This window comes from Calypte anna, chromosome 2, assembly GCF_003957555.1.
Source record: "Calypte anna isolate BGI_N300 chromosome 2, bCalAnn1_v1.p, whole genome shotgun sequence".
NCBI classification, from domain to species: Eukaryota; Metazoa; Chordata; class Aves; order Apodiformes; family Trochilidae; genus Calypte; species Calypte anna.
Genome location: NC_044245.1, coordinates 131,369,507 through 131,395,961, shown reverse-complemented (window position 1 = coordinate 131,395,961; position 26,455 = coordinate 131,369,507). Strand labels below are relative to the sequence as shown.

Below are 26,455 nucleotides of genomic sequence, written 5' to 3'. Positions count from 1 at the left end.
TGCATTTGTTAAACAACACAAAGTCCTGTGAGCTGCTCCCAAATGGCCACGATATAAATTAGATAAGGAAGAGTAAGGAAAGGTAGGCAATTAAATTTGTTTTCTATTATTCTCTAAGCATGGGACTAATTTAGTTTTCTGAGGAGTTAAACAAGTTTCTTGTTTTAAATGAGACAACAGAAGGCTATTTGTTAAGTGATAACAATAATTAGGAGGACATTTTGTTTGCTGGCTGTGCTGAATACACAGAAAATAATATTTAAACACTATAGAATATATATATTATAACTATATATGTATTATACACATATACACATATACATAGCATAACTGTATATATTATATATTATAACTATATATAGTATTTATAGCAGAGGGTTAGCCCTCTATGTTGTCAGCTTCATATAATGACAAAGTGTTGGTTCAGCAAGAGATTTTAATCAAATAGATAAATACAGCAAAATCACTTTAACACTCTATGCCTGGTCTGGGTGAAAACTTTGTTGGTTTATGTAGTTCCAGTAGTTAGCTGGGAGATTCAAGTTCCCAGTAAAGAGAGGGGTAGTGAAAGTTAATAATAATCTCTCCCTGTACAGATTATCTGGGTTGAATTGCTCTTCTTATCCAAGAAACATTTCAGATGACACATTCTTAACAATTCAATATTTTCACTCCAATTTGTGAGAGCACTCTTAAGGTATAAACATTGTTCTGTAACAATTTTCTGTAATTGAAAGAGAGAAAAGTAAATGAGAGAAAAGAGTTACATTCATTTGAAATATCAAAAATATCCAGACAAGAGAGCGTTCAAAACCCACATAAGGAAAACATACAAGGTTCAAACCTAGAAGTGATTCCAGTTTACGGAAGAATGAATGCCAAAAATTCAGAAATTTTCCTCAGACTGGAATTACTTTTTTCAATGGAGCTGAATCTGGAGCCTGGGTTTTGCAAGAAGCCACCTGACGTGCTGCCCAGACTGAAGGCTCCTGAAAGCCCCAGCTGTCTCTGCTGCTGAAGAACCAGGGACTGAACTACTCAAAGGGTGCAGGATATGGCTTCCCACCAGCCTGCCAGGGAAGCTGCCAAGGAGAGAAGCTGGCAGAAATTCTGGTTTCTCCCAGCAGAATCCAGATATTAAAATTCGTCTGGTTTCTAGCAGCATACAGAAAGTTCTGTCGAAAGAAATTCTACTGAAAAGATTTCCTCCAGAACTTCCTAGTGTCACATTCCACACGGGTCTGCGTTTCAGCAATTACAATGCACAAATTCACACACTTGCCTCTGCCTTCCTTCTCCTCACATCCTGCACTTTGGCCACAACAACCCCATGCAGCGCTACAGGCTGGGGACAGAGTGGCTGAGAGCAGCCAGGCAGAAAGGGACCTGGGAGTCTGCATCGACAAGAAACTGAACATGAGCCAGCAGTGTGCCCAGGTGGCCAAGAAGGCCAATGGCATCCTGGCCTGTATCAGGAACAGCATGGCCAGCAGGTCCAGGGAGGTGATTCTTCCCCTGTACTCAGCGCTGGTTAGGCCACACCTCGAGTACTGTGTCCAGTTCTGGGCCCCTCAGTTTAAGAAGGATGTAGAGGTCCTGGAACAGGTCCAAAGGAGGGCAACCAGGCTGGTGAAGGGACTCGAGCACAGGCCCTATGAGGAGAGGCTGAGGGAGCTGGGGCTGTTCAGCCTGAAGAAGAGGAGGCTCAGGGGAGACCTCATTGCTGTCTACAACTACCTGAAAGGAGGCTGTAGCGAGGTGGGAACTGGACTCTTTTCACAGACGACCTTCAACAAGACAAGAGGACACAGTCTTAAGTTGTGCCAGGGGAGGTTTAGGTTAGATATTAGAAAGAATTTCTTCACGGAGAGGGTGATTAGGCTATGGAATGGACTGCCCAGTGAGGTGGTAGATTCTCCATCCCTGGAGACATTTATAAAGAGACTGGATGTGGCACTCAGTGCCATGGTCTAGCAACTGCTCCAGTGGGTCAAGGGTTGGACTAGATGATCTCTGAGGTCCCTTCCAACCCGGCTAATTCTATGATTCTATGATTCTGACTGCCATGCCTGATACTGCCTGCCATTCCCACAAGGAAAAAAGCTATTGTAGGAGTGGAGTAACAGTTGCACTGGACAAAACCTCCCTGTGTTACAAAAAGGTCTTAGACAGAACAAGGACCACAGAAAAGGGAGAGAGTAAAAGTGAGACAGGGATTGAAGAAAAAAGTGCTACCGAGTTCTGGCAAAGTCAAAATAAACATACTTTAAATACTTCCCACTAAATAAAATCTCTTACCCTTTTAAAAATATACAAGGAATTTTTGTTCCCATTTTAAACTGAGAGCCCTAAAAAGAAAACCTATATTGAAATGGAGTAATAGACCGTAAAAGAAATTGAAAAATACAGGGATGATTCCAAGGCTAACTGATGAGATCAGGAATGAGTAATATTTTGTCACAGATCACTTCTTTGATCACTTCAAATGAAACCAGAGGAACTAATAGCAGCCAGCTTTAGTGCTGTGGTTTCTCCTTTCCTTGCCCCTTTTTATTTTTTCTCTTTTTTTTTTAACTCCAATGTTTATTACCTTTATTTCTGACACAAATTTATGGCAGTGAGCTAAATAAATCCATCATAAATGTCCTCACAACTAATAGCCTGACTTCTAAAATGTTTTTTTTTCTAGTGTGTACAAGGCCTAAAAGGACAGGTCAAATAAACCCCACCAAATAGTATTCAGCAGTGGAACTGTTAAAATAAGAATAAATGCCATGATTTACTATTAGACTACAGCTAGGGGCACAGAAAGATAATTGCTTCATTACAATGGATGGATTAGATTATTAAGAGTGAAATGATTATCAAGTGCACAGTCATGGGGTCATACTGGATTCTTCATTTCTCCTGGAGGCACAGCTGTACTGATGGCAAAGAGTGTTTATAAAACCTTAAGTATCCGGGAGGCTGCACTTTTTCTTTTCAAATGAGGACACTGTCACTCTGATTCATGCTTTAATCATTTCCTGATCAGACTACTTCAACTTTTTCTAACGAGGATGAGAAAACATAACTTGGACAAAATTCAGCCACCTCTCCCTGTGCAACAAGAATAACCTAGGAGAACTCACCTCACTACACACTCGGTGGTTAAAAACATCACTGCAGGGCAAACTTCAAATTTTGCTGCTACAGATACTGCTATACTACATAAATAGATACTGCAGTGCAAGTAATGGAATCCAGGGAAGGACCTAGGATGAACCTAAACCTTTTGTTGTGCATCAGGACTCAGATATCCTCAACTTCAAATCCTTCAAACCAGCTACTTTTTATAGTATGCCATAGCTCTCACCAGATGCACAGAGCAATGCTTCCTTTCTGTGGAAACCAGGACAGAGGGAAACTGGAAAGGATTGGCACACACTTTAATTTTGCCCTAGTGTGGAGTAAAACCTCCAAATTGAGTTCTGTGTCTGGATACAGAGAACTGGGACATGTATCAAACTGCATCTATCAGGAAATGTATCCTGATAAATTCTGGGCTTCTCGGTACTGAGAATTGCATTCCCAATTTTGAACACAAGATTTGCAACTATTTATTTTCAACTACTAGACTGAGCTCAAATTAAAATGAATCACTCACCTTTTTGCAATAATTACATTCTTCCTCAAAGACACAAAATAATAGAAGCAGAAAGAGAGACAAAGATGACCTCACAAAGATATAAGTCTTATGGATTGATGAGTGTTTCCTCTATTTCTACTAAAAGCTCAGAGAAAGAAACAAAACCTGCTTGTGCTGCTTCAGGGGCAACATTTGTTCAAGGCTGTGAAAATGTATTTTGAAAGTGCAAAGGGATAATCTAAGTCAGATTTGTTCTTGTCCCTAATCACTTCCTCCTTTGAGAGAGTGCAGACAATCCCAAAACTTGTTAACAAATGTTAAGGTCAACTCTCTCTGCACCTCTGCCTTGGAAAACACCCACATAGCTTCTGGAGATGGAGTGCTTCCTGGCCCTGCAAAGAGCTGTGCCTCCCTTTGGCTCAGCCAGAAAAAGGGTAGGATGATTTCACTGCATGCTCAGCATTTTGGTGTCATTCTTACCGGCACTTCGACTCAATCTCTCCATCTTCTGAAGAATACAGATCAATCTGCTCTAACTAAAGCTGGATAAAGCAGCTTATTAAATCACGGGAAACCAAAACTAGTGCAGCAATGTAGACTACAACTTCCTTTCAGTGTGTCTTGACAGATGGAGCACAAGTAGGTTGTGGCAAAGCAAGAGAGTGAATAAGCAAATGGACGGAAGCTGAGAGCATCCAGGCTCCTGCGTTTTGATTGGCACCGCTGGCAGCCGCAAGCAAATTAAACCCAGCTCTTCAGTTTGAAATGGTGCAGCTGACAGTGGGGAAAAAAAAGAAAAAAAAAAGATTCAGCTATCAAAGGCCAACATTGTTTAGAAATACAATTCATTAAATACTCCCTTTTCATATTTTTATGATTTTGATTCTCGCTTGACTAAACTGTATACATTTAACTACAAGCAGGACTTAATTTTGTTATCACCCATTAAGATGTATTCTTCTAGATAGATAGAGCTTAGATACCAAAAAGAACTTAAAAAAAGATATTGGGAGAAAGATAGTTCAAGACAGTATGCCAATATTTTCTATTACAGATAAAATAGTGCTGAAGTGTTTTATGGTGTAATACAGATGTTATTAAACTTTCAATCAGAAAGATTTTCTTAATGACCTAACAAATACTGCTAATTTTACAAAAATTATTTACATTTTTCATAAAAATCATACATACAGACATATCAAGGACATTTTAGAGTTTTAATATTAGACAAATATGTATTTTCTGCTTTACACTTTCATTGAATAGCTTTAACTTTTAATCAGAGTTACTGAAGTATTTTTTGGTTTCAGAAGCATTTGTATAAAAACTGTTTCAAGTAACTCAAATAGCGAGCATGCTCTCAAAGGCTAGTTAACTGGCTGTGAAAAAGAGAGCAAGAACCACTGAAAGCCCTTTATTCCTTTATCTACTACAAACAAATAAAAACCTGAAGCTGTATCCATATACATGATGATGTCATAAGTGCAGATATCAAGTTGCAATTTCCTTCAGCTCTCCTACTTTTTATTACTGCAAGCACAATACTTGCTGCACAGGTGATTATTCTTGAACTTTAACCCCAAAGCTTTACTTTGTTTGTGAAATGTACACTTAGTCTGACTGTTTGTTGAAATGCTGACCTTTATACTGTGCCTGTTCCACAAACTGATGGTACACAAAAAATATCTGGAGGTAGTAGGGTAGCCAAAGATGTATGAGATTAATGACATGGTTAAGATATTGTTAAAAAAAAACTTGCTAACTTCTTCACTACTTTGTAAGTTCATTTTTAACAAGGACAGTGAATAGCTTGATTAATTTCAATATTTAGCATGGATAATTTTCATTTCACTCACTTCCTAGGGCATTCAGAGCAAATTGTCTCCCTTTTCTGTACGTATTTTACAAATTTTATCCCCTTACCTACATCTAGTGGAACACCAGACATTTTAAGGAGTGGCTGAGTGATTTGGGATTGTTCAGTCTGAAGAGGAGGCTGAGGGAGACTTCACCACTCTCTAAAACTACCTGAAAGGAGGCTACAGTGAAGTGGGAGTTTATCTCTTCTTGCAAGTACCCAGATGAGAAGAAATGGCCTTAAGTTGCACCAGGGGAGGTTTAGATTGGATCTTATGAGAAATTTCTTTACTGAAAGAATGGTCAAGCATTAGAATAGGCTGCCCAAGGAACTGGTGGAGTCATGACCCCTGAAGGTGTTCAGAAAATGTGTAGATGTGACACTTCAGGACACAGTTTAGTTGGCAGGGTGGTACTGGGTTGAGAGTTGGACTTGATGATCTTAGAGTTCTTTTCCAACCTTCATGATTCGATGATTCTACTATGTCTATCCACTTCTAAAAAAAAATTAAAAATTCCCAATCTTTGAAGAAATTACCAGAATACACCTTACTGTGTAATGATAATAAAGACATCAGCAAAATATTGGCAGCCATCTACAATCCATGGTTTCAATACATATGCCTCCAGCTCAAGCAGAATCAACAATAAACCTAAGAAAATTTGGAAACGTGTAGAGTGATGATGACTGATATGATACTGTATCCAGTGAAATCAGAAGTCTTATGAGACAATACAATTCCAACATGCCACAGTGGGGTCTCTTTTGTCTCAAGATTTCTCTGGGATAGGCACTACACATCAATTCATCTTGCTGTTCTCTCTGCTTTTCCACTGGCTGCAATGCCAGTTCAGGAACTACAAATTCATTGCTTACATTCTGCAGGAGAGGAGTGAGGCTGTCTGCAGTCTCTCTCTCCTGCATGGCCATAATAGGTTCTGACATAAATGATGAGGAGTAATGGGCCTAATTTTTTTCTTTGACAATGAGATTAAATCAGAATGATCTAATGACACCAGCAGACTTATAACAAAATAAAAGAATGCAAGTTAAACCAAAATCAGGCTCAATCATTTTGTTATGAAAAAAAAAAAACAACTCAGGAAAGCATCACCAGAAACCAATAAAGTGTTTTATTTGCCAGTGATATGGTTTAACCCAAATACTTTCTTACTAGCTCCATCCATAAAAAAAATCAGTTGGGGCAAGTATATAATTTAAAATTAATCTGTTTTAAATCTACAGGACTGATAGGCTTAAAGGACCTTTTCCTAGAACACTTTCATATATAAAATGGATATAAAATTACATAAAAAATGGAAAATCTTATCTTCTATAACCTCGGATGTCCATAAAATTAAAAATATTAAACTAGCACTTATGTAATTTAAAACATATTTGAATCACTGGAAGAATTATAACATTTCTGAGTGGAAAGAGTCTTGTTTAAGATGAACATGCCCTCCATAATATCTTCCTTTTTTTAGAATAATTTCATTATCATCTCAGACAGATCTCTGTTGAAGTTCCGTCCTCATTCTCTACAGAGAGAACTACTATAAATGCATCTTCTTTACATAGGGCATTAGAAGAAAAGACCTTTTAGTGTTTCATTTTGCAATAACCCAGGCATTCCAGCCAGCAGCACAAACCAGTAGTGGTGTCACTGTAATCAGTAAAACACCAGACATTTGTTGAATCAGCCACTGAGATAGTCTGGATTTTAACCAGTAAAAAAGTAAAAGCCTACTGTCCCCTCTAGAAACTTGTATCTGTTATTTATAGAAAAAAAATGTTCAAAAGGAAGTGAGTTTAATAAAATTGCTGATTTCTAAGGGAATATGACATTTTAAAAATGTAGTTTATTCATATTTGGGGACAGCACATTGTTCCAGACGAGCGGGCTTCGATTCTGAAAAGGAGGACAATCACACTCATTATGGGGTGTAACATCTTAGCATGTTAAAATACTGCTTCTGTAGAAATTTTTACCAGCATCCTAGATGGAGATAGAAGTAAGGAAAGGCATAAGAAAGTGGCAGTTCTTTTCTTTTTCAATAAAATGTAAACCAAAGATGACTGCTAAAGCAATCCAAGCGGAAAAAAAAATCTAACCAATAGTAGAATGTAGCTCCTAATGAATACTGGGCTAATATTAGCAACGAAGTAGTGCAAAATACATAAATATTTAATAGTCCTACATTATAGTCCTAGTCCTAATAGATTTATTTCTCTTCTGAAAAATGAAATGTCCCTCTAAATATAGCATTGCTTAAAAATAAGATGGCTAGGTAGGCATTCAGAGAACTGCTATTAGCACAGTAATATTTTTAATTGATATACTTCTTAGTAATTTTTTAACAAATTCAACTAAGTCAATAAGGCTACATAGCAGATGCACATGCAAGCCTTCAAGTCTGTAACTCAGCAGAACCAATTACTTCTATTAGAACAGAAAAAAAAATTAAGTGCTTTGATACAAAGTCTCTTTTCTTTATGTGTTGGCAAAGAGAGTAGCAATGGCCAGTTCACTGGCAATGGTCTTCCACCTCCCTTTATTCAAAAGCAAAATTATATGATCTCTTCCAGACCCCGAGTTGTGCTAGCTCAGCCACTTGAGAGACTGTACAGTAAAATAGTTCTATTCCTTTTTGTAGATTAAAAAAAATACTCTGCCAAAGTGGAAAACTGGAAAATATTTTCCATCAGCTTAACCTCCCTGAAGCAGTTTCACTAGACAATTCAGCAGACACTTGCACCAGGGCCATGATGGTTTCATGGAGGCAGGAAGGAGCAGCTGGGGTGGTTGATGGAACTGGCTGTGCCCAACTAAAGCAGAGAACTATCCAGGGCTCCAGAGCTGAATACATCCCCTCAGAGACAGTTTCTGGAGAAGCCTCTCTTTCTCTTGCTGTGTATAACCCTGGAAGAATGGTGTCAAAGGCTCAAGACAGCCTTTGTAAGTAAAATACTATGGTAGGTTGACCTTGGCTGGCTGCCAGACACCCATCCATCATTGCTCTATCATTCCCCTTCCTCAGCAGGACAGAGAAGAAAGTAAGGTGGAAAAGCTTGTGGGTCAAGATAAGGAAAGAGATCACTCACCATCATGGGCAAAACAGACTCACTTGGAGAGGATTACTTTAAGATGTTGACAATAACAGAGGAGGACAGTGGACATAAAAATCAAAGCTAAAAGCTAAAACCACTTTCCCCTCCCACCTTCCTTCTTCCCAGACTTGACTTCACTCCTGAATCTTTGACCTCCACCCTCTTGGCATGGTGGTCAGTCTACAACACATCATCTCTGCTGCTCCTTCCTCCTCACTCCAGCATGGGGTCCTTCCCATGATATCCAGTCCTTCATGAACTGCTCCAACATGAGTCCTTTCCATGGGCTGCAGCTCTTGAAGAACTGCCCTACTGTGGGTCCTTTCCACACAGTACAGTCCTTGAGGATTGGACAGCTCAGGAATGGGTAACCCCACAGGTCCTCCCGGAAAGCCTGCTCTAATGTGAGCTTCTCTCCATAGACCAGGAGCTGGAGTTCCAGCACAGATTTTCTACGGGGTCACAGCTTCCTTCAGGGCACATCCACCTACATCTTTGTGGGATCCTCCATGGGCTAAGGGGTGGATATCTACTCCTCCATGGACCTTTATGAGCTGCAGAGGGACAATCTGCCTTCACCATGAGCTGCAGGGGAATCTCTGCTCTGGTGCCTGGAGCACCTCTCTCCCCTCCTTCTTCACTGACCCTGGTGTCTGTCTGCAGGGCTGTTTCCCTCATATTTTTCTTGCTCCTCTCTCACAGCTGCTACACAGCATTTTTTATCTTTTCTTAAATAAACTGCTGATAGTACTGGTGTTGATAATGGGCTCAGCTCTTCAGTGATACAATTCTTAGTTTTGGATCTAGTGAGTTCCATGCTTCTGTATATGTTCTTTTGTGTATACATTCATTATGGCAATATGGAACCAAACATGAATTAAAAGGAAAAGAGTATTTATCAGGTTGATGGGTAAGAGTTCAGTAAAAGTTATTTCTTCCCTTTGCCTCACTCTCAATTTTTTAATAAACTTTATTAAAATGAATCTGAAGCTAGATTATGTTTCAGCAATACAAATCTAAAAGTATTATGCAGGTGTTCAAAACATCTGTAAAAAAAGACACTAATGATAACCAAACATATTAAGCAACAGAAATGCACAGCAGAGCTCTTGTGCAAACCTGCTTCCATATCATGGTAACGCCATTCAGTAAGTTTATAAATACTGCATACAAGTTACTTATGTCCAAGATAAAAGAGAGTTCATGGAAATTTCCTTCCTTTAAATACAAGCCACTGTCTTTCCTGTGGGCAGCTTTACTGAACACCTAACCACGCCAGAGGGAAGCAGGAGCTGTTTTAAATTAGGTCATTGTTGTTAAGGAAGTGCTTAGTCCTACTTGTGTTAGGAACAGCAGTCCCTTCAAAAGACAAATTTCCCATGGATTACTATAATAAAACATCCCTTAGCCCTTGTCAAAGAAAAACCTTGTGGTTATGAAGAGGGACATAAAATGCTACCAGTTCTAAACTACCTTCTTATTTAACCCAAGAATGAAATTAGGATTATTTCATTCAATTATTTAAAAAAATAACAATAAAAAGTATACATTAGTGCCTTTACTTATCTATTGACCCACTGAACTAATAGCTTTTACTGGTGGAGTTTCAGAAAATCTTTTCTTATAAAAAAGTAAACATTGCACTTTCTGAAGCATATTTTCTTTATAAGCACAATGATTAAAAACTAAAAAAACCCAACCTGATTGTTAACTATTGAGCCACGACTGAACTTCCATAGTGAAACTCCAGTTTCAGCGAATGCTGATTTCATTATTAGTAGACAAAATTACAAAGTCTAAACAAAGACACATGTTCCTTTTAAATAAGGAATCTCTTACTTGTAAATAATTGATCCTGCTAAGTTAAGTAATACTTATGTTTGAGACATTAAGTTGGCAACATGTCCTAATTCTACAATTATTATCCCTCTTATTTGTGCAGAACAAATATGCCCATTCATACTAAGAGTTAAAAATCTAATTAAATGTTTATTTTGCCTTCCTCCAAATAAAAGCTTCTTTTATACAAGAGAATTTCTGTACTATATAGACTTTTCAAATATATAATTCAGACCAAATTCTAGACAAGAATAGATGGAAAATTCTGCGGAAGACATGCTCATAGAAACACTACAAAGTAGCTAGAAACATTTATATTCCAACCATGCCTAAAAAAAATTCAAATTATGTAAAAGTACATCAGTGCTCAGCTCTAGTCCATTAAACTCCATTCATCTTTGGGCAAACATGTTTTCTGATATCAAGCAGAAGAATTCAGTGCTTTCAAAACCAAGTACTTTCTTTTTACTTTACCCTGAAAACACCTTTTCTTGGCTCAGGGCCTTCACAGCACCCTCTACAGTATTTTTCCAGATAAGTATTATATTATAATTATTATATAATTATAATATATGTAATATTATTATATAATAATGATATTATAATTATTATATTATAAATATTTTTTATTTTCTGATACATATTTATGCAAGGAAGATACAATTTTTAAAAAGAAATATGAATCCTAGGTAAAAATATAAACTTCTTCCAGTCATATTTGGGTTTTGCTTAACTTTACAACCTGCTGGCTTTTGAATTTCTCAGCACTTCTGGTAAAGTTCAGCAGAATAATTAAAATCACTGCTTCGCTTGAAATGGCTCCTGATGCATTATTTATAAGTACAGAAGTAATATCAGCACTTGAGAAATTTTTCCCATTGATTTAAATTTCCCTCCTAATACCTACCACTTACATGTAAATCAGACTATCAGCAAAGTATCCACAGCCATAATTTGCAGTCCACAGATATACTTTTACAGCCAATCAAAAACAGCCTATGAGTTATTAAAAATCAGAATAAGAAGCTTCATCCTCTGCATAAAGTAGAATAAAGTTCTTAAATAACTCATATTGTTTACTGTGACATTTCAGATTCACCATGCTACAAGTAGTTCAAGAAAAAGTTAAGACTGCCTCAAATCATTTTAACTTCGGTGCAAAGCACGTGTTCAGTGGAAGTATAATTCTCAGCCTTCTAAACGTGACAGTGATGCTATTTTTCTAGCTGTTAGATAATAGATGGTTCAGCTGTCAGCAGTCGGTTACATAGAATGAAATGAATCATAATCGCAATGACTAACCAAATTAATAAAACAATGCTGAATCAAAACCCATGTTCCCAAACTGTCCTAGGGCCTGATTCAGCAAAAACGCACTTGGATTCTATACCACACAACATCTTCTGCACTTATGTGTTTATCCAGGCTTTTAAAGCAAGGAAGTGCTGAATGCAGAATGAAGAGCAATTCAGTAGTAGTTTGTTTTTAACAGACTACTGTCACAAGTGACTTATCAACTTGTAAACACACAGCAGCTAAATAAATACTGTTAAACCAATGGCTAACTAGCAGAAAAGGAAAAAATCAAAGCAAAGAAGACATTCAAAACATATGTTGAAATCTCTCTACCACCATGGCAAGAGGTAGATGGTGTGGGACTTATGGGAAGAAATTATCAACTTAGATCAAGTTTGTGAAGTTTTCTTTGGGTATTAATGCTACACAATTTTAAGTTTACAAGTAGTAGACAATTTCCTGTATTTGTAACATATTGTCAGCTATTAGATTCTATCTTTTGGCTTAAATTATGCACTAATCATTCTTACTAGTGAACGGCATGTGAAGATTTTCTTTGCAGTGTACTTTTGCTCAAAGGTGTGTTTAATCCCCCATGCTGGAAAGATCTGCTATTCCATTGTCTTCTTTTAGATTTAATTTCTTTTAGATTTCATTTTTCAAAGGTTTACCGAATTGCATAAGAAAGATATGCCAAATCCTAAGAGTAACTTCAGAATAAATTAGAAACATACTCAAGTTCCCATCAGTAAGTCTCAAATAGTAAAGACATGGATAAATGAGTATGCTCTAGTTAAGCATTGATTGAAATATAAGCAAAATATGAATATTGACAAATAGGCTTCTCAAGAAATCTGGAGAACCACAAAAGTCAGGCCCTGTAGGGAAAGTGGCTATGTCATTCCTGTAAGACCAGATAGTGTAGATGTATTCTCAAAAAACAGAACTCTGAGGGTGAGATTTAGTTTACCTACCTCAAGATGTCTACAAGGTACACCTCTACACCTGACACATTCACTTTATCTGCTTTTTAAGTTCACAACCAGAAAAAGGCTCTGCAAGTCATCCAGCCTATTTGAAATGTGTAATTTAAGACAAGATGGATCACATCCTAAAGGCACCTCTTTATTTCCATTTGCTTTAAGTTGAATCTAAGCAATTTCAAATCTAGATGTCTTACACTATAGATATTCACATCTGGTCCGGAGAATCCCAGAGATTCTCTGAGCTCAATTCTTAACCCAAGTTCTAAATGTTGTAACACGGGACCGAAAAAGATACCAAGCATTTCATTAATCAAGCAGTCCCATGATTGCTGAACTTGGTTTTGTGAGGACTTACAGCTCATGATTGATTTATTGTTATGTCTATGGCTGTTTTTCCCTATAAGGACTCCTTGGTATGTAACAAAGCATAAGCAGACCTTTCCACAATCAGGAGTGTTTATGTGACAATTCCTTTCCACCACTCATCTGCTTATATTCAATAAAGCCTCAGTATTTAAATAATTTTGGGACCCCTACTTTTTGTCAGATTTGTTATAAGTCAATCAACAGCCTCTTCAACTGAATAAATATAGCAGAGGGCTCAACTCTTTCCCTTACAGTACCATAGCAATTTTGTGTTTCCAAGGAGGTACAAGGGTCTGTGATGCAGACCCCCAGAACACAGCTCTCCCTTCCTGAATGAACTGAGCTGCAGGGAAAACTGGGAGAAGATTATTCTGTATCCTACCAGTGAAGTTGTGCAACTGTGCAGACAAGAATGTGAATGTATGGACAAGCAAGAGAAAGTCTAAATAGCTCTGTGATTAGGATGCTCTCCAGAGGCAAATCTTCATTCTTGCTCCAAGGGCTGTTTGTGCATTTTCTTTAAGCACTCTAATGCAAAATTCATAAGAGAGCTCTGATACAGACAGAATACAACTCCATGGAGATGAAGACAAACACTGTGCACAGCTGAGGTAATCAAAATCAAAATACACAATGAAGAATGATTGATGCAACAGCACTTCTGCTGAAAAGCACATTGAAGGTATAGGAGATCACAAGCTGATCAAAAATCCATAATGCTATATCAACAGAAAAACCCCAAGCACACATGATAGTGGCTGTACAGGGAAACCTATCTGTGCAAGACACCTGATGTTATCCTTGTGGTCTCCTACACTTTTCTTTGAAATACTGTGTCTAGTTTGGGATATTGTATTTCAGTAAGAAAGAATAAAAAACAGCAAAAAGAATGACCAAAAGTTTAGCAAACATGAGCTGTCGAGTCTACAGAAAGGAGATAATGAGAATCTACAGAAAGATATTTAATCCCATTTGTGAAATATTTCAAAAGTAGCTGAAGATGGAAAAATAACAGATTACTCTGCATTTCCATTGAGTACAGGGTAAGTAGCAAATGGCAGGAAAGAGATTTAGGCTTAACAATAGGGGGGAAAAATCTAATGGTAAGTATAATGACTCTGAGTAACTGAGACAAATTACCTAGAGAGTTCAAGGAAGCTTCAGCCCTGGTTAGGTCAGTAGTTGGATTTGGTGTTTCCATACATTTCAGCAGTAAACCACAATTTGAAAAAATTATAAAAGTTTAATACTGGTCCAAAAGTTTTATCCTAAGGTCCTAAGATCTCTTTGGCCCACTCTTCACCTTGTCCAATACAGGCAGCACAGCTCTTGCAGAAATTATTAGCTAAAATTCTGTGTATTGTCTTTGTGTTCCCTTGCCTTGGCCATGAAACCTGTGTATTTCACTGGCTTAGGTGGGCCCTCAGAGTTGGCACTGTCCAGATTGGACAAACAAGTGTCAGGAATTGCTATCTTATAGCAAGTATCTTAAGCACACCTCAAGGCAAAGGATGAATTGAGGGTCCCCATCAGCCTGATTTTCTATTATTCTATGTGTTATTAACAGGGCTTTACACAGTTCTGTAAGCATTACTTGTCACTCATTCTTTCTGTAAAGAGAAAATGTATAAATGCACCAAGAGTTAGAATAACAGTATAAGAGAAAATATCTCTTGCTAACAGACTGGAGAATGCATTTCTGAAAAACTACATGAAAGATGGTTGCAAGCCATTTTCCAAAAACAGCTGACTGCTTCTAGCTCACAATTTTATTTAAAGGTCAAAATATTTGGTGCCCCTCAAATGCTTAAGATAATACACATTCTTAAGAAAGACTGTCCTCATGAATACATAGAGCAAAACTGCCTGTTATAACAAATATCTAGAAATACTACATGATCTGTGAGAGATTCTATGTAAAAATAAAATATATTTGCTATGAGAAACTATTCACCTTATAAATAAATAAGTCATGAGGAAGTACTGAAACAGCTTCATAGGAGATTTAAGAAAAAGAACAGGTCCCACAGAGACAATAAAAAGAAAATCTTTTCAATTTTTCCGTTAAAGTTTAAAAATTTTTCTTTGTGAATATTCTAAATAGAAGCACTTGAACTTTTTTGAGTGTTCAAAGTAATTTAAACTGTTCTCTGCCATTTTAATTTAGGGTGGAAGGTAGTTCTTTTATAGTCTTGAATTCAGATAGCTGTCATTTCTCTGCCTAAACATTTTTTCATAGTAATCATGGTTGCATTTCAATAAATTGAAATTAAATTAATGCATTCTGATAGGGAAGGAGTTTATATTACTGAACATCTGTGTGTTTTAGTGTTTTGAAGTTTTGATGTGAGATCCTATTTAGACTTTAAACTCATACTGAAACCATAGTGAGATATCCTGTTTGTTCTAGCAGGAGTTAGTGAGAGCTGAACTCGTGTTTCAAAAGAGCAAAACAGATAATATGTATTAACTTCTTAAATACACCTCTACTCCCCTATACAATATTGTACTGTTACATTAACTCCTATAATCTCAGTCTGTCCAGACTGATCCCTTTGCAGCTTGAACACAAAGGGAGAAACATGAGAAAGCAGTCACAATATACATAAAATGCAGAAGACCATTGTATCACTGGAAGCTCAGCAAATCACAAGATGCAGCTACTGGAGTTTACTGAGCACTATCAGATTAGATGTAACCTGTTCTTACAAGTAAACTATAATATACCCTCTTCAGACAGTTATACTTCAAGAGTATAACAGTTCCTCCTGTTACACCACACAGTCCTGCAAAGGAGACATAATCTAAACTCAAAAAACAATTTGGTTTGATTTGAACTTCAGATTTATTACATTGATTTGTTTGAAAGACATCTGGTTTTGAATGCTATTTTTAAACAATTAAAGAGGTTCTTCCTGCACAAGTCTAAATTAAGAAGACTCACTAATGCCCACTTTTAAAGAGATTAGCTTGTCTTTGATAACTTGTAACTATTAACCATGATTAAGACAGCTGACTTGGTATAACCTAAACTCAAAAAATCATTCCCACATCCAAACTCACTGTCAAGGTGTAATATCTGTGCAGTCACACAAGTGTAGAAGGGATCATTGGTGAGGCCGCACCTGGAGTATTGTGTCCAGTTCTGGGCCCCTCAGTTCAAGAAGGACAGGGAAGTGCTTGAAAGAGTCCAGTGCAGAGCTACTAAGATGATTAAGGGAGTGGAACATCTCCCTTATGAGGAAAGGCTGAGGGAGCTGGGTCTCTTTAGTTTGGAGAAAAGGAGACTGAGGGGTGACCTCATCAATGTTTTCAAATATGTAAGGGGTGAGTGTCAGGGAGATGGAGTTAGGCTCTTCTCAGTGGTGACCAGTGATAGGACAAGGGGTAATGGGTGTAAATTGGAGCACAGGAGGTTCAAGTTGAATATTCGAAAAAATTTTTTTACTGTAAGGGTGACAGAGCCCTGGAACAGGCTGCCCAGGGGGGTTGTGGAGTCTCCTTCACTGGAGACATTCAAAACCCGTCTGGACACGTTCCTATGTGATGTACTCTAGGTGGCCCTGCTCTGGCAGGGGGGGTTGGACTAGATGATCTTTCGAGGTCCCTTCCAACCCCTAGGATTCTGTGATTCTGTGATTCTGTGTGTGTGATAATTTCATGTGTTCTTTTGGATTTTACCAGCCCCGCCCCAAGTTCTTGTCAAAAAAAATTATCAAAGAAAATGTTGTGGAAAAAGGAAAAATGGCAACACACACACACACATCCTTGGAAAATGTGTAAAGGCCTAATGGACTTTAGAACTTTCATAGCTTTCTGTCTAACTCCAAATATGGAAGTAAAACTTTAAGAAAGGCAGCAAAGCAGGAGTGAAAGGTATCACTCAGATGAAGAAAATTCCAAGCCTGTCAAGTCTACCTTCAGATAAAACCAGAACATTTATTTACATGGCTAATTTCACCTTCCACTGCATTAAATTTCAAAGTTCAAACCATTATATTATTGTTTCCCCCTTATGATGGAGTTATGAATATGCTGCAAGTATTTTAAGACTTCATTGGCAGGGTAAAAACACGTTCTGTAGCAGTTCAGAAGTAAGCTATCACTTCTGTCTATTTTTGCATTTGTAACATATACAGTAATTAAAGCATTGTTTCAATGGAAAAATCAATTATTTGACATTCTCAGTTATTTAGACATTACCCAGCTCACAGATACATGCAGGCAAATTCTAAAATGGATCATTCAGCCCCCTGATCTAACCCCCAGAAACCACAGAATTTCACTCAGTCACCATTTTCTAGGATACCATTCCAGCACCCTAAATTGTGATCCACTCCCTTGTCTTCCAGATATAACATTAAATGTTTCACAGAATCATAGGTGAAAAAACCTCTAAGATCACAGCATCCAATTGTCAACAGACACACACCGTTAAATAAATAAGATATATTTATCAATATCTGTATCACCATGCCCAACTAGAGGATTTTCTAAAGTGCCTCATTCACACAGTGTTTAAATACTTTCAGGGATGGTGATTCCACAACCTCCCTGGGCAGCCAATTCCAATGCCTAACTACTCTCAGTAAAGAAATCCTTGCTCATATCTAAACTTCCCCTGGTGCAACTTCAGGCCATTTCCTCTCATCCTGTCATTCAACTGAGAGAAAAGGCCAGTACCCACCTCCCTGCAGCCTCCTTTCCTTTTTTTTGTTTCAAAGTACAAAAGCAGATATATTTTACAAAATTTCAGACAGCACATACTGACTGGTGTTAAACACCTATTTTTCAGGTTCTTTGTTAACTAAATCCTGTATCAGCTTTTCTATCTATTTGGCCCCATATGATGCCAGGCCTTTCTACATCCAACCTATTCTCCTTGTACATCTTGAACGCAGGCACATCAGCAAAACTGCAGTCTTCTGAAATTCTACTCAGCATTAGAATTAGCAAGCTTAGTAATTACTGTAACTGCCAGTCTGTATAATCTCCAAATGCATTCTGCTTAGTCACTAAGAGGAAGTTCCATTACTGTTATTTGTAGACAGTACCCAGAAGTATGTTAGGTGCTTTGGAGAACCATTGTAGACACTGGGTCTTCTTGAAGAGCAAATGGTAAAAGCTGTAATACCCTGACAGGTATTGTCTGCAGTATAAAATGTCTAAGAATGGGATAAGAGAGAAGTGTAAAGAATAATGACAATTTTGAGAGAGGCCTAAAGAGCAGTACACATTGTTAAAACAAAATAACAGGGAGTTGATAAACAGAATTAGGGGGAAGCAGAGAACAAGGTGGTAGGAAGATAAAAGGACAGAGAAGAGGACTGGGCAGAGAAGGGAACAAACGCCTTCCTTAACTACGTATTTTCATATAAATACCACTGTCACTTATTTTAAACTGCAAAAAGTTATTAATTTTAAACACATAATGACCATATTTCATTTTATAATACCTATAAACAAGAGTAAAATGATGAGTGGTGTAGTAATGAGCTGTTCTGATCAGCACTTCAGATTCAGACAATTAGCAGTGTGAAGTTATGGAAGCGTAACTTAAGCAACTAATACTGTTTGGAGTCCTAGTTTACTATGCAGCCAAAAGCAAATCTTTTTCCATTACCCTGTGAACTTCAGATATTCCCATATACATATCTCTGTTTTCAAAAAACAAAATATAATCCACACCTACAACTTTCTCATCCTTCCAGCCCTGAAATCCAAATCTGAAATGTACAATGCTTTTAAAGCAGCAAAAATCAGAGTTGACTATAAAGCAGGATAATTATTTATAAAGCATTACAATAGCTTTGGGAGGTGGATATTTACACTGCTATGACTCACAGCCATCAATCTATTGCTTCTTCTCCCTCAGCCCAGCATCCTGCCCCACACCTCATGCACCCATGTTGCCAAACAGAGCCCACACAGTCTAGCTTCTTTGAAGTCTTGTCAGGAGATTTTATTTCAGTCAATGTAGCTACCTAATTTTTGCCACAGCAGTGCAGTCAGGAACATGGGAATGAAACACATGCAAGGCTGCAGTCAGTCGTGCCTTCCCAAAGCTTCCTCTGGGCTTGGCAGTGATGGCTCACAGAGAGACACCATTCTCTAGCTAGTCCACCCTGTTTCCATCTGTCTTCTCCCCCTGATGATAACAACAGTTGATTTCAGCCACACACATAAAAAAGAGGTCTTTTAGAAGGCCCTCATGGTAAACCTGAAATGCTTTGCAAATATATGAAAAGCTGGATGATTTCATAATGAAATTTTCTCTTGGGAAAACTTGTCTTAAACTAGGCCAAACTGTCCATACCCATTAAAAGGTGAAATACATGTATTTTCAGAACTGCTAGCCTGACTTTACAGAAAGAGCATTTTATCCTTAGAATAGTTAGGCAAAGGATATGGAAACTCACAACACTGTAAGTAGAAAACTAAGTGTATATGCATATCACACAGACTGAAGCATAAGTCTTTACAAGACTCTTCTACAAATCTTTTTTTCTGTGTCCATCCTCTCAAGCCAGTCCTTTGATACAGAAATGAAGTACAAATCAAAACTTAAAAAGCACAAAACTTAAATCAATATTGAGGAAATGTGCTATCTGATGTCTGTTAGAAACCTTACACACAGAAAGCTAAATTTTGTAAGAGGAAGAATGTTCACAATGTAAAGGAAAAGCTATCATCAAAATTTCTATACTATATACATAAAAGTAAAGCATCCACAAAGATAAAAGTTGAAAACATATAAAAATTGCTGAAATAGCAGAGAAGGACTTATACACAGTGTACAGACATAAATTCACTCCCTCTGAGTGTCATGCATTATGCATATTAAATACTATGCAAAATATACATTCAATATCCTTGTCAAAAAGGCACCTTCTTAGTATATGACATTCAAAATGCACTCAAGGGTCCCAAAGATGCCAGAAGAGAGGCAGTTGAAGCAGTTTGCTGCCCGTCCTCCTGTTTGCAGCAGGAATTCTGCCCTAGGAACACCGTGCATGGTTGTAGCTGTGTATTTCACAGATCAAACCAGGCCAAAGGACAGAGCAAATCTGGAAAGCTTCTGCTTTCCATGCCATCATGTTCCAGCAACTCCTGGCAAGAATTCATGCTGACCTGATCACTATTAGTTGCTACAGATTACAACTCAATACCATCTGCATTTCCATTCCCCAAAAAGAGTAAAACAAGTATAAGGAGAAGATGTTATGTATCTATTTTAAATCCACACATATTTACCCTAGGGAATGAAAGGAAAAGAATAAATAGTCCACATTATAGATGTGAATCACACTACTTAATGCACTTTTGGAGGATTCTCAAATACCACAGAGATGGGCACAGCAAAAGAATTTGAAAAACACAAATTAGAAATAGAATGAAGAAAGGAAGTGAAGCCCAGGGACTAGCCATTCATACTGACACTCAATCACCATAAATTATAAAAAAAAAAAATTTAAAAATTCAAAAAAAAGAACAGGAAATCCATGTTTTCCCCTTCCTCCATTTGAAAAATTCTTATGATAATGTATCTAAAAGTCAGCTCTTTTCAGCATCTTTTTTTATCCTCCTGTATTTCTCCATGGAATGAAATGACACCATTTTATTGCTTAGTCAGACAAAAATACCTTCCACTTCAAAAGGCACTTGCCTTCGAGGAGAATTGCACTTAAACAAAGACTGCAGGATTTAGCTCTATATTTATCTCTAAGCAACAACACTAGTTCATTCATACGAATATGGGGGTTTTCTTTCTTCTTTATCTTCTCTTGACAGAAGAAAAACTTCCATCACGAGAAGTTAACTCAGTAATACCTACCTAAAAATGCAGAACAAGCTTTGGAATTACCTCGGTGAAGGGTTGTGATTAATAAATCTGTAGATCTTTTCAGAATAAACATGCACCTGATGGTTCAAGGAGCCACATCACTTTTAGAAATTGATGATTTATTCAGCTCACACTGGATCACTTATCAGTATCCTGTAAAACACTGTGAACCATCAACCCAAATTCCATTGACAACAGCATTTTCCTGAGAGAGCTGTTTTAGGCTATCCTGTGTGCATAAACTTTAAGCCATACCCTTTTCCTCACAGCTTACACCAAACTCAAGAGGAAGCTTTAGTAAGACATGATGAGAAACTAACCCCACATGAAGTTCATAGTTTATATTTTATGAAGACCTTACTCTTTTCCATTATATGCTTCCAAGATTCTGAAAATTAGAAATTAAAATAGACCTGATTCATTTCTTCAGTTAGTTTTACTTTGTCATTACTTTAGAACAGTTTATTCTTCATTTGTAAACTTGATGGTTTATGCTGATCCTAGTATCAAACTGAAATCATGCTTTATATTGGATCATAAATATTATCACCTGCAACAAAGGTTTCCAAGAGCCACACAGTTCAGCAACATAAGTTGCTTTAAAGTAAAAGTATCACAATAGCATGCAAAATGTGTGGCATGAGACTGAGAGATAATAAAACAAGGTATGGCACTCTATTTTCAGTGCTCACATTACACTGGCATTCCTCAAAATGTTTGCCCGATAAAAAATCTATTTACAAAAGACATTGAAAGCTTTTTAGGAGATCACCTCACAGTTTAGTAGCTGTCACAGAAATAATATCTGAAGCTTTCATTTTGACACTAACAATAATGCAATGAATCTTGGAAACAGACTTTCAAAGTCAGCAACTAAAGCGCAGAAGAGAGCTCCCAGGTACTGACTGACGGGCCAGCTGCAGTTAACATGCCCAGGACGTAACAGTCGTTTTGGTATTAAAAAAAAAATCACTTAGTGCTTCAGCTTCACCGTTCTCATTAAAGTCATGTCCACCACAGTAGCAGCTTTTCTTATTTTTAAACCATTAGAAGTCAGCGTGATTACTCGCCACGACGGGAGAACAGTTTCCCGAGCCTAATTGCTGCCTCCACGCCAGGCTGGGGAAGGACACGGCTCTTGCCTCTCCGGGCCGGGGCACAGAGCAGGGGAACAGCTCACGCTTCCCCGTCCCTCGGGATTCATTCACACTGCGACCGGGCAGCAGCGGCAGGACGAGACCCCGCGCCGCTGAGGACAGCTCCCGGTGCTGGGCTGAGCCTCCCCGAACAGCTCCCGGTGCTGGGGCCGGGGACAGCTCCCGGTGCTGGGGCCGGGGACAGCTCCCGGTGCTGGGGCCGGGGACAGCTCCCGGTGCTGGGCTGAGCCTCCCCGAACAGCTCCCGGTGCTGGGGCCGGGGACAGCTCCCGGTGCTGGGGCCGGGGACAGCTCCCGGTGCTGGGCTGAGCCTCCCCGAACAGCTCCCGGTGCTGGGGCCGGGGACAGCTCCCGGTGCTGGGGCCGGGGACAGCTCCCGGTGCTGGGCTGAGCGTCCCTCAACAGCTCCCGGTGCTGAGGCCGCCCACCACCGCCTCCCATGCCCTGTCCATGCAGGCGGCAGGGCGCCCCGCTTCCCCCGGCGCCGGGGCTCACGCTTGGAAAGAGCAGCGGGGCGGGGGCGGGCGGCAGACACGTTGTCGGGGGAAGATGGCGGCTGTGGCAAACCCACCCAGCGAGACGGCCGGAGCCTAGGCCCCGGCGGTCCCTCTCCGCCCCGGGTGGCCGGGCCAGCACCGGTCAGGGCCGACGCCGGCAGCCTGGAGCCCGCCGCGCCCCCGGGACGGGGCCCGGTGCCGCCGATCCGCCCCCTCCGGCGGCGCCAACCGCCGCCTCGACCCACCCCCCCCTTCCTCCTGATGGCACACGCCGGGGGAGAACGGCACCTGTGCGGCCATGTTGGGCGCCTTGCCCCCGCCAGCGCCGGGGCGTGCGGAGCCGGAGCCGCCGCCTCCCGCCCCGCGAAGCGCGGCTGAGGCGGGCGGCGAGCCCGGGCCGCGGCGCCCTGCCGGCCCGGCGGCCTCCTGGTTCCTTTCTGCCAGCTACCGCGGCGGCAGGTTCCTCCCGCCGTGCCCCACACTCGCCCGGCGCCGAAGAGCCGCCGAGGCACGACCGGCGGCGAGTGACAACCCTGCCCTCCCCAGGCCGCCCGGTTCCTCTCTCCCTCCCCGGCCGTGCCGCCCCCGAAGCCGGGGAAGAGACCTCCGCGACCGTGGGCCGGGAGGACGAGGAAGGGATGAGCCCGCCCTTACTTGAGCACGGATTGCTCCTTCTCCTCTTCCTTCTTCTGGCGGTCCATGACGGCCAGAATGATCTTCCGCTCTTCCTCCGTGAGGTGGCTGAGGTCGGGCATCTCGGGCTGGGGAATCGGAGGAGGCTGAGGAGGAGCGGGGCCGCCCCGGGGCCCAGCGGGAGCCGACATGTTTGGTGGGAGCTCGCCGCCGCTACGGGAAGCGCTGCCCTAACTCCAGCGGCCGCGGTGGCACCAGCGGGAGCGGCCGCCGCCGGCGCCGGGAGCAGCACATACAAATCAATACCCTGTAATCAACCGGCAGCCTAATGACGGCCCCGCCGGGGAGGGGCGGGGTGGCCGGCGGCCCCGACCTCGCACCCACCCGCCCGGCCGCCGGCTCGCCGGGGGCAGCGGGGAGGACGGGGACGGTGGGCCCAAGGGAAGAGCAGAGGGAGCGGGGATGGGAGAGGGCAGTGCCGGCAGAGGAAGGACCGGAGGCGGGGAAGGGAGGGAGAGGGGAAAGGGCAGGATTAGCCGCGGGAGCGCTGTGGTTTGGGTGCGAGCGAGATTATCCTAACCCCGAGCACCCGGCGGGGAGAGGGAGGACGGAGCCAACGGCGGGGGGGCAGGAGACGGGGGCAGAGGCTGCCGGGGGAGCCAGGCGGGGTGCGTGCGAGAGCAGAGCCCCGGCGCCCCGGGGCGCGCAGCGAGGGCAGCCCCAGCGGGCGAGCTCCAGTCCCGGCCGCCGGCCGCGGCTCATAATTCCTCGCCGCTGTCCATGGAGGGGTCCGCGGGGCGCCGCGCCCGCCTCCCGCCGTCGCCGCCACCTCCCGCCGCCGCTCCTCGGCCGGGCCGCGCCGCTTCCTGCCGCCGCCTCGCTTGGCTGGTGCCCTCTCGGCTGCGGGATGGAGTCCGCCTAACCCATGGCATGGCGGAGAGCCGGAGTCACGGGAGGGGGCTCCGCATCGCCCCGCTGCCTCCCTCAGCTGCGCGGCGCGGGACGCGGGGCCCTGCTGCCGCCCCTAGCGGCGCTGGGCGGCGGGAGGCAGCTCTTATTTATTTATTTATCCCCGCTCAAAAAATGGACGCGATAAAAATCACGCGAGGAAGGACAAGGAGGAGCCAAGGCGGCGGCGACGCGCTGGGAGGAGAGAGCCGGGAGACCGCGGGGGGGACGACCGAGAGGGTGGAGGGGGAGGGCAGGGAGATGCTCTGCGGCCGTGGCTCCCGCTGATCCCGCAGCTGCTGCCGCCGGGACTGCTTCAGGAGGCGGCCGGAGAGGGGCGTCCGCCTGGCGGGCCCGACCCCAAGAGCGGCTCCAGGGGGAAAGCTGGCGGGGGGAGCGCCGGGACCCGGCGGCAGGAGGAGGAGGCAGAGAGAAAGGCCGTGGGGGCAAGTGGCCCAGGAGGGCGGCTGGGACCCCACTGCCCCCACACCTCGAAGGCCCGACGGCGCGGACCGCAGTTTAGGCTGAAAACCGGAGAGCAGCGCCGAGGGGAGCTGCGGGGCGGGAGTCGGGTGGGTGTTTGACTCCCCCGGTCCGGAAGGGGCACCACGGTTCGGCCGTCCATGTCCAGCCCGTGAGAGCTGCTGTCCCGCGATCGGCTACGTGACATCCTATTAAGTGTCCTTCAGCCAACGCAAAGTGTGGAATTTGCCCCACCATCTGTCTGGACAGTTTCCTCTAACCCAGAAGAGCGGCAATGTGACACCGATGAGAGAACGGTGGATAAGGAAGCCCTCCTCCCGCCCTAGCAACCAGACAGTAGTGAAATAATCCTCTGAGAATTCTTTTGCTACCTGTAAATCCCCCACATGCATGGTCATTGTGATGGCAAAAAAATGTCTGGACAATGACCAAAATGCCATCCAGCCCAAATAAATGGGAAACGACCGGTTCAAGAATGTCAGAGAAGTAATTCAACCCGGATCTGTGGGGTTGCAAACTACTTAGAGACAGTAAAGTTCTACCTGCTGTTCTCTCAGAGTGAGAGACGTAGCTCCTATTTCACATCAGCAGTTGTTACCATATAAGTCTATGTGGCAATAATAAAGTCATTTTGTAAAATGTCACATGGATAGTTTGAAATCTCCACCGCAGATCATATATTTCTGGTGCTATTTCTAATGGAATATGACACCCATTTATAACCAGATACAAAGGCCTGAAAAAAGTGTGATCTTTCTGAAAGTATCCTCATTAGCTGTATTTCCACAGAGAATAAATTCTAGGATATACCTTCATTAAAGATTTCTGCATGCAATGTTGGGCTGAAGGCATCATTCCTTAGGGAAAACAAGTACTGGAGGAACAGATCACCAGAGGGATGTAGTAAGTTGGCTGTGGTAAAGCATGATATCTTAATAGTAATCCATACCTATTGTCATGCTCAAATATTACATTTTAATTTGTCTAAGAAATGTCATTGGCATCTTTAGATGAAAAGAGCTGATACCATTTCTTGATGTAAAACCATGCATGATAGACCCTTTATTATTATATATATACCACTATAGAAAAACTGAGTGTGCTGTATTTGAGCAGATACCCTTGTAAAACAAACTATGTGTTGTTCATCAAGTCCTCAAAGCATTCTGTCTTCCATTCAACTTCACCTTCACCTTTTGGACTGGATTCCAGCCAGCTGGCTCTCACCCAGTTCCTTGTTTCTTCCAGGCACTAGATAAATCTGGCATCTAAGTCAAAAAGGAGGAAATGTAGAACTGTGTCTCATCAGATTACCAAAGATAGTACAGTCCTTATCAATCTATAAATGTTGAATGGAAGAATTAACTGGACTGATCCCTATGGGAAACTACATTTTATCCTGGAGAAGTGAGGAAAGAGAGAAATCACTCAAGCACTTTTAAGAATAATTAAAAAGAACCAGACCACTTGAAAGCAATCTCTCCACCCTGTCCGGTTACACAGTTGTTTCAGAACTATTCCATGCTTTGTCCTATCCATGAACAATAACAGTATTCTCATGATAGTTGGGGTTGCAATACATCATTACAGTTCTCTCTGTGTTGTTGTATTCATCTGAATTCCTTTCCAATTAATATTTACCTCTGAATTTTCTGTATTTGTAATGCGTGCTTTTGTAATCATTTCAACATGCCTGGGATTTTTCATCCACAAATTTCAAATACCTGCTCTCAGAATGACTGTAAAATTTCAAGAGCTTTTGTGCCTCCTTGGTATTTGCCCTGTTTGTACTGAATCCTGGGCAATTATA

The 26,455-nt window shown here is 41.5% G+C and overlaps 1 protein-coding gene across 21 annotated transcripts in view; it reads right to left on the bottom strand.

Annotated features, from left to right (window-relative positions):
* RIMS2 (regulating synaptic membrane exocytosis 2) overlaps positions 1–23,405 on the bottom strand; it is a 419,884-nt gene extending 396,479 nt beyond the window's left edge. For all 21 annotated transcript variants that reach the window (XM_030444594.1, XM_030444581.1, XM_030444591.1 and 18 more), the window contains exon 1: positions 23,236–23,405. In XM_030444594.1, the coding sequence (XP_030300454.1) occupies positions 23,236–23,405 (170 nt within the window). The remainder of the gene's footprint in view (positions 1–23,235) is intronic.
* Positions 23,406–26,455: the final 3,050 nt, after the last annotated feature.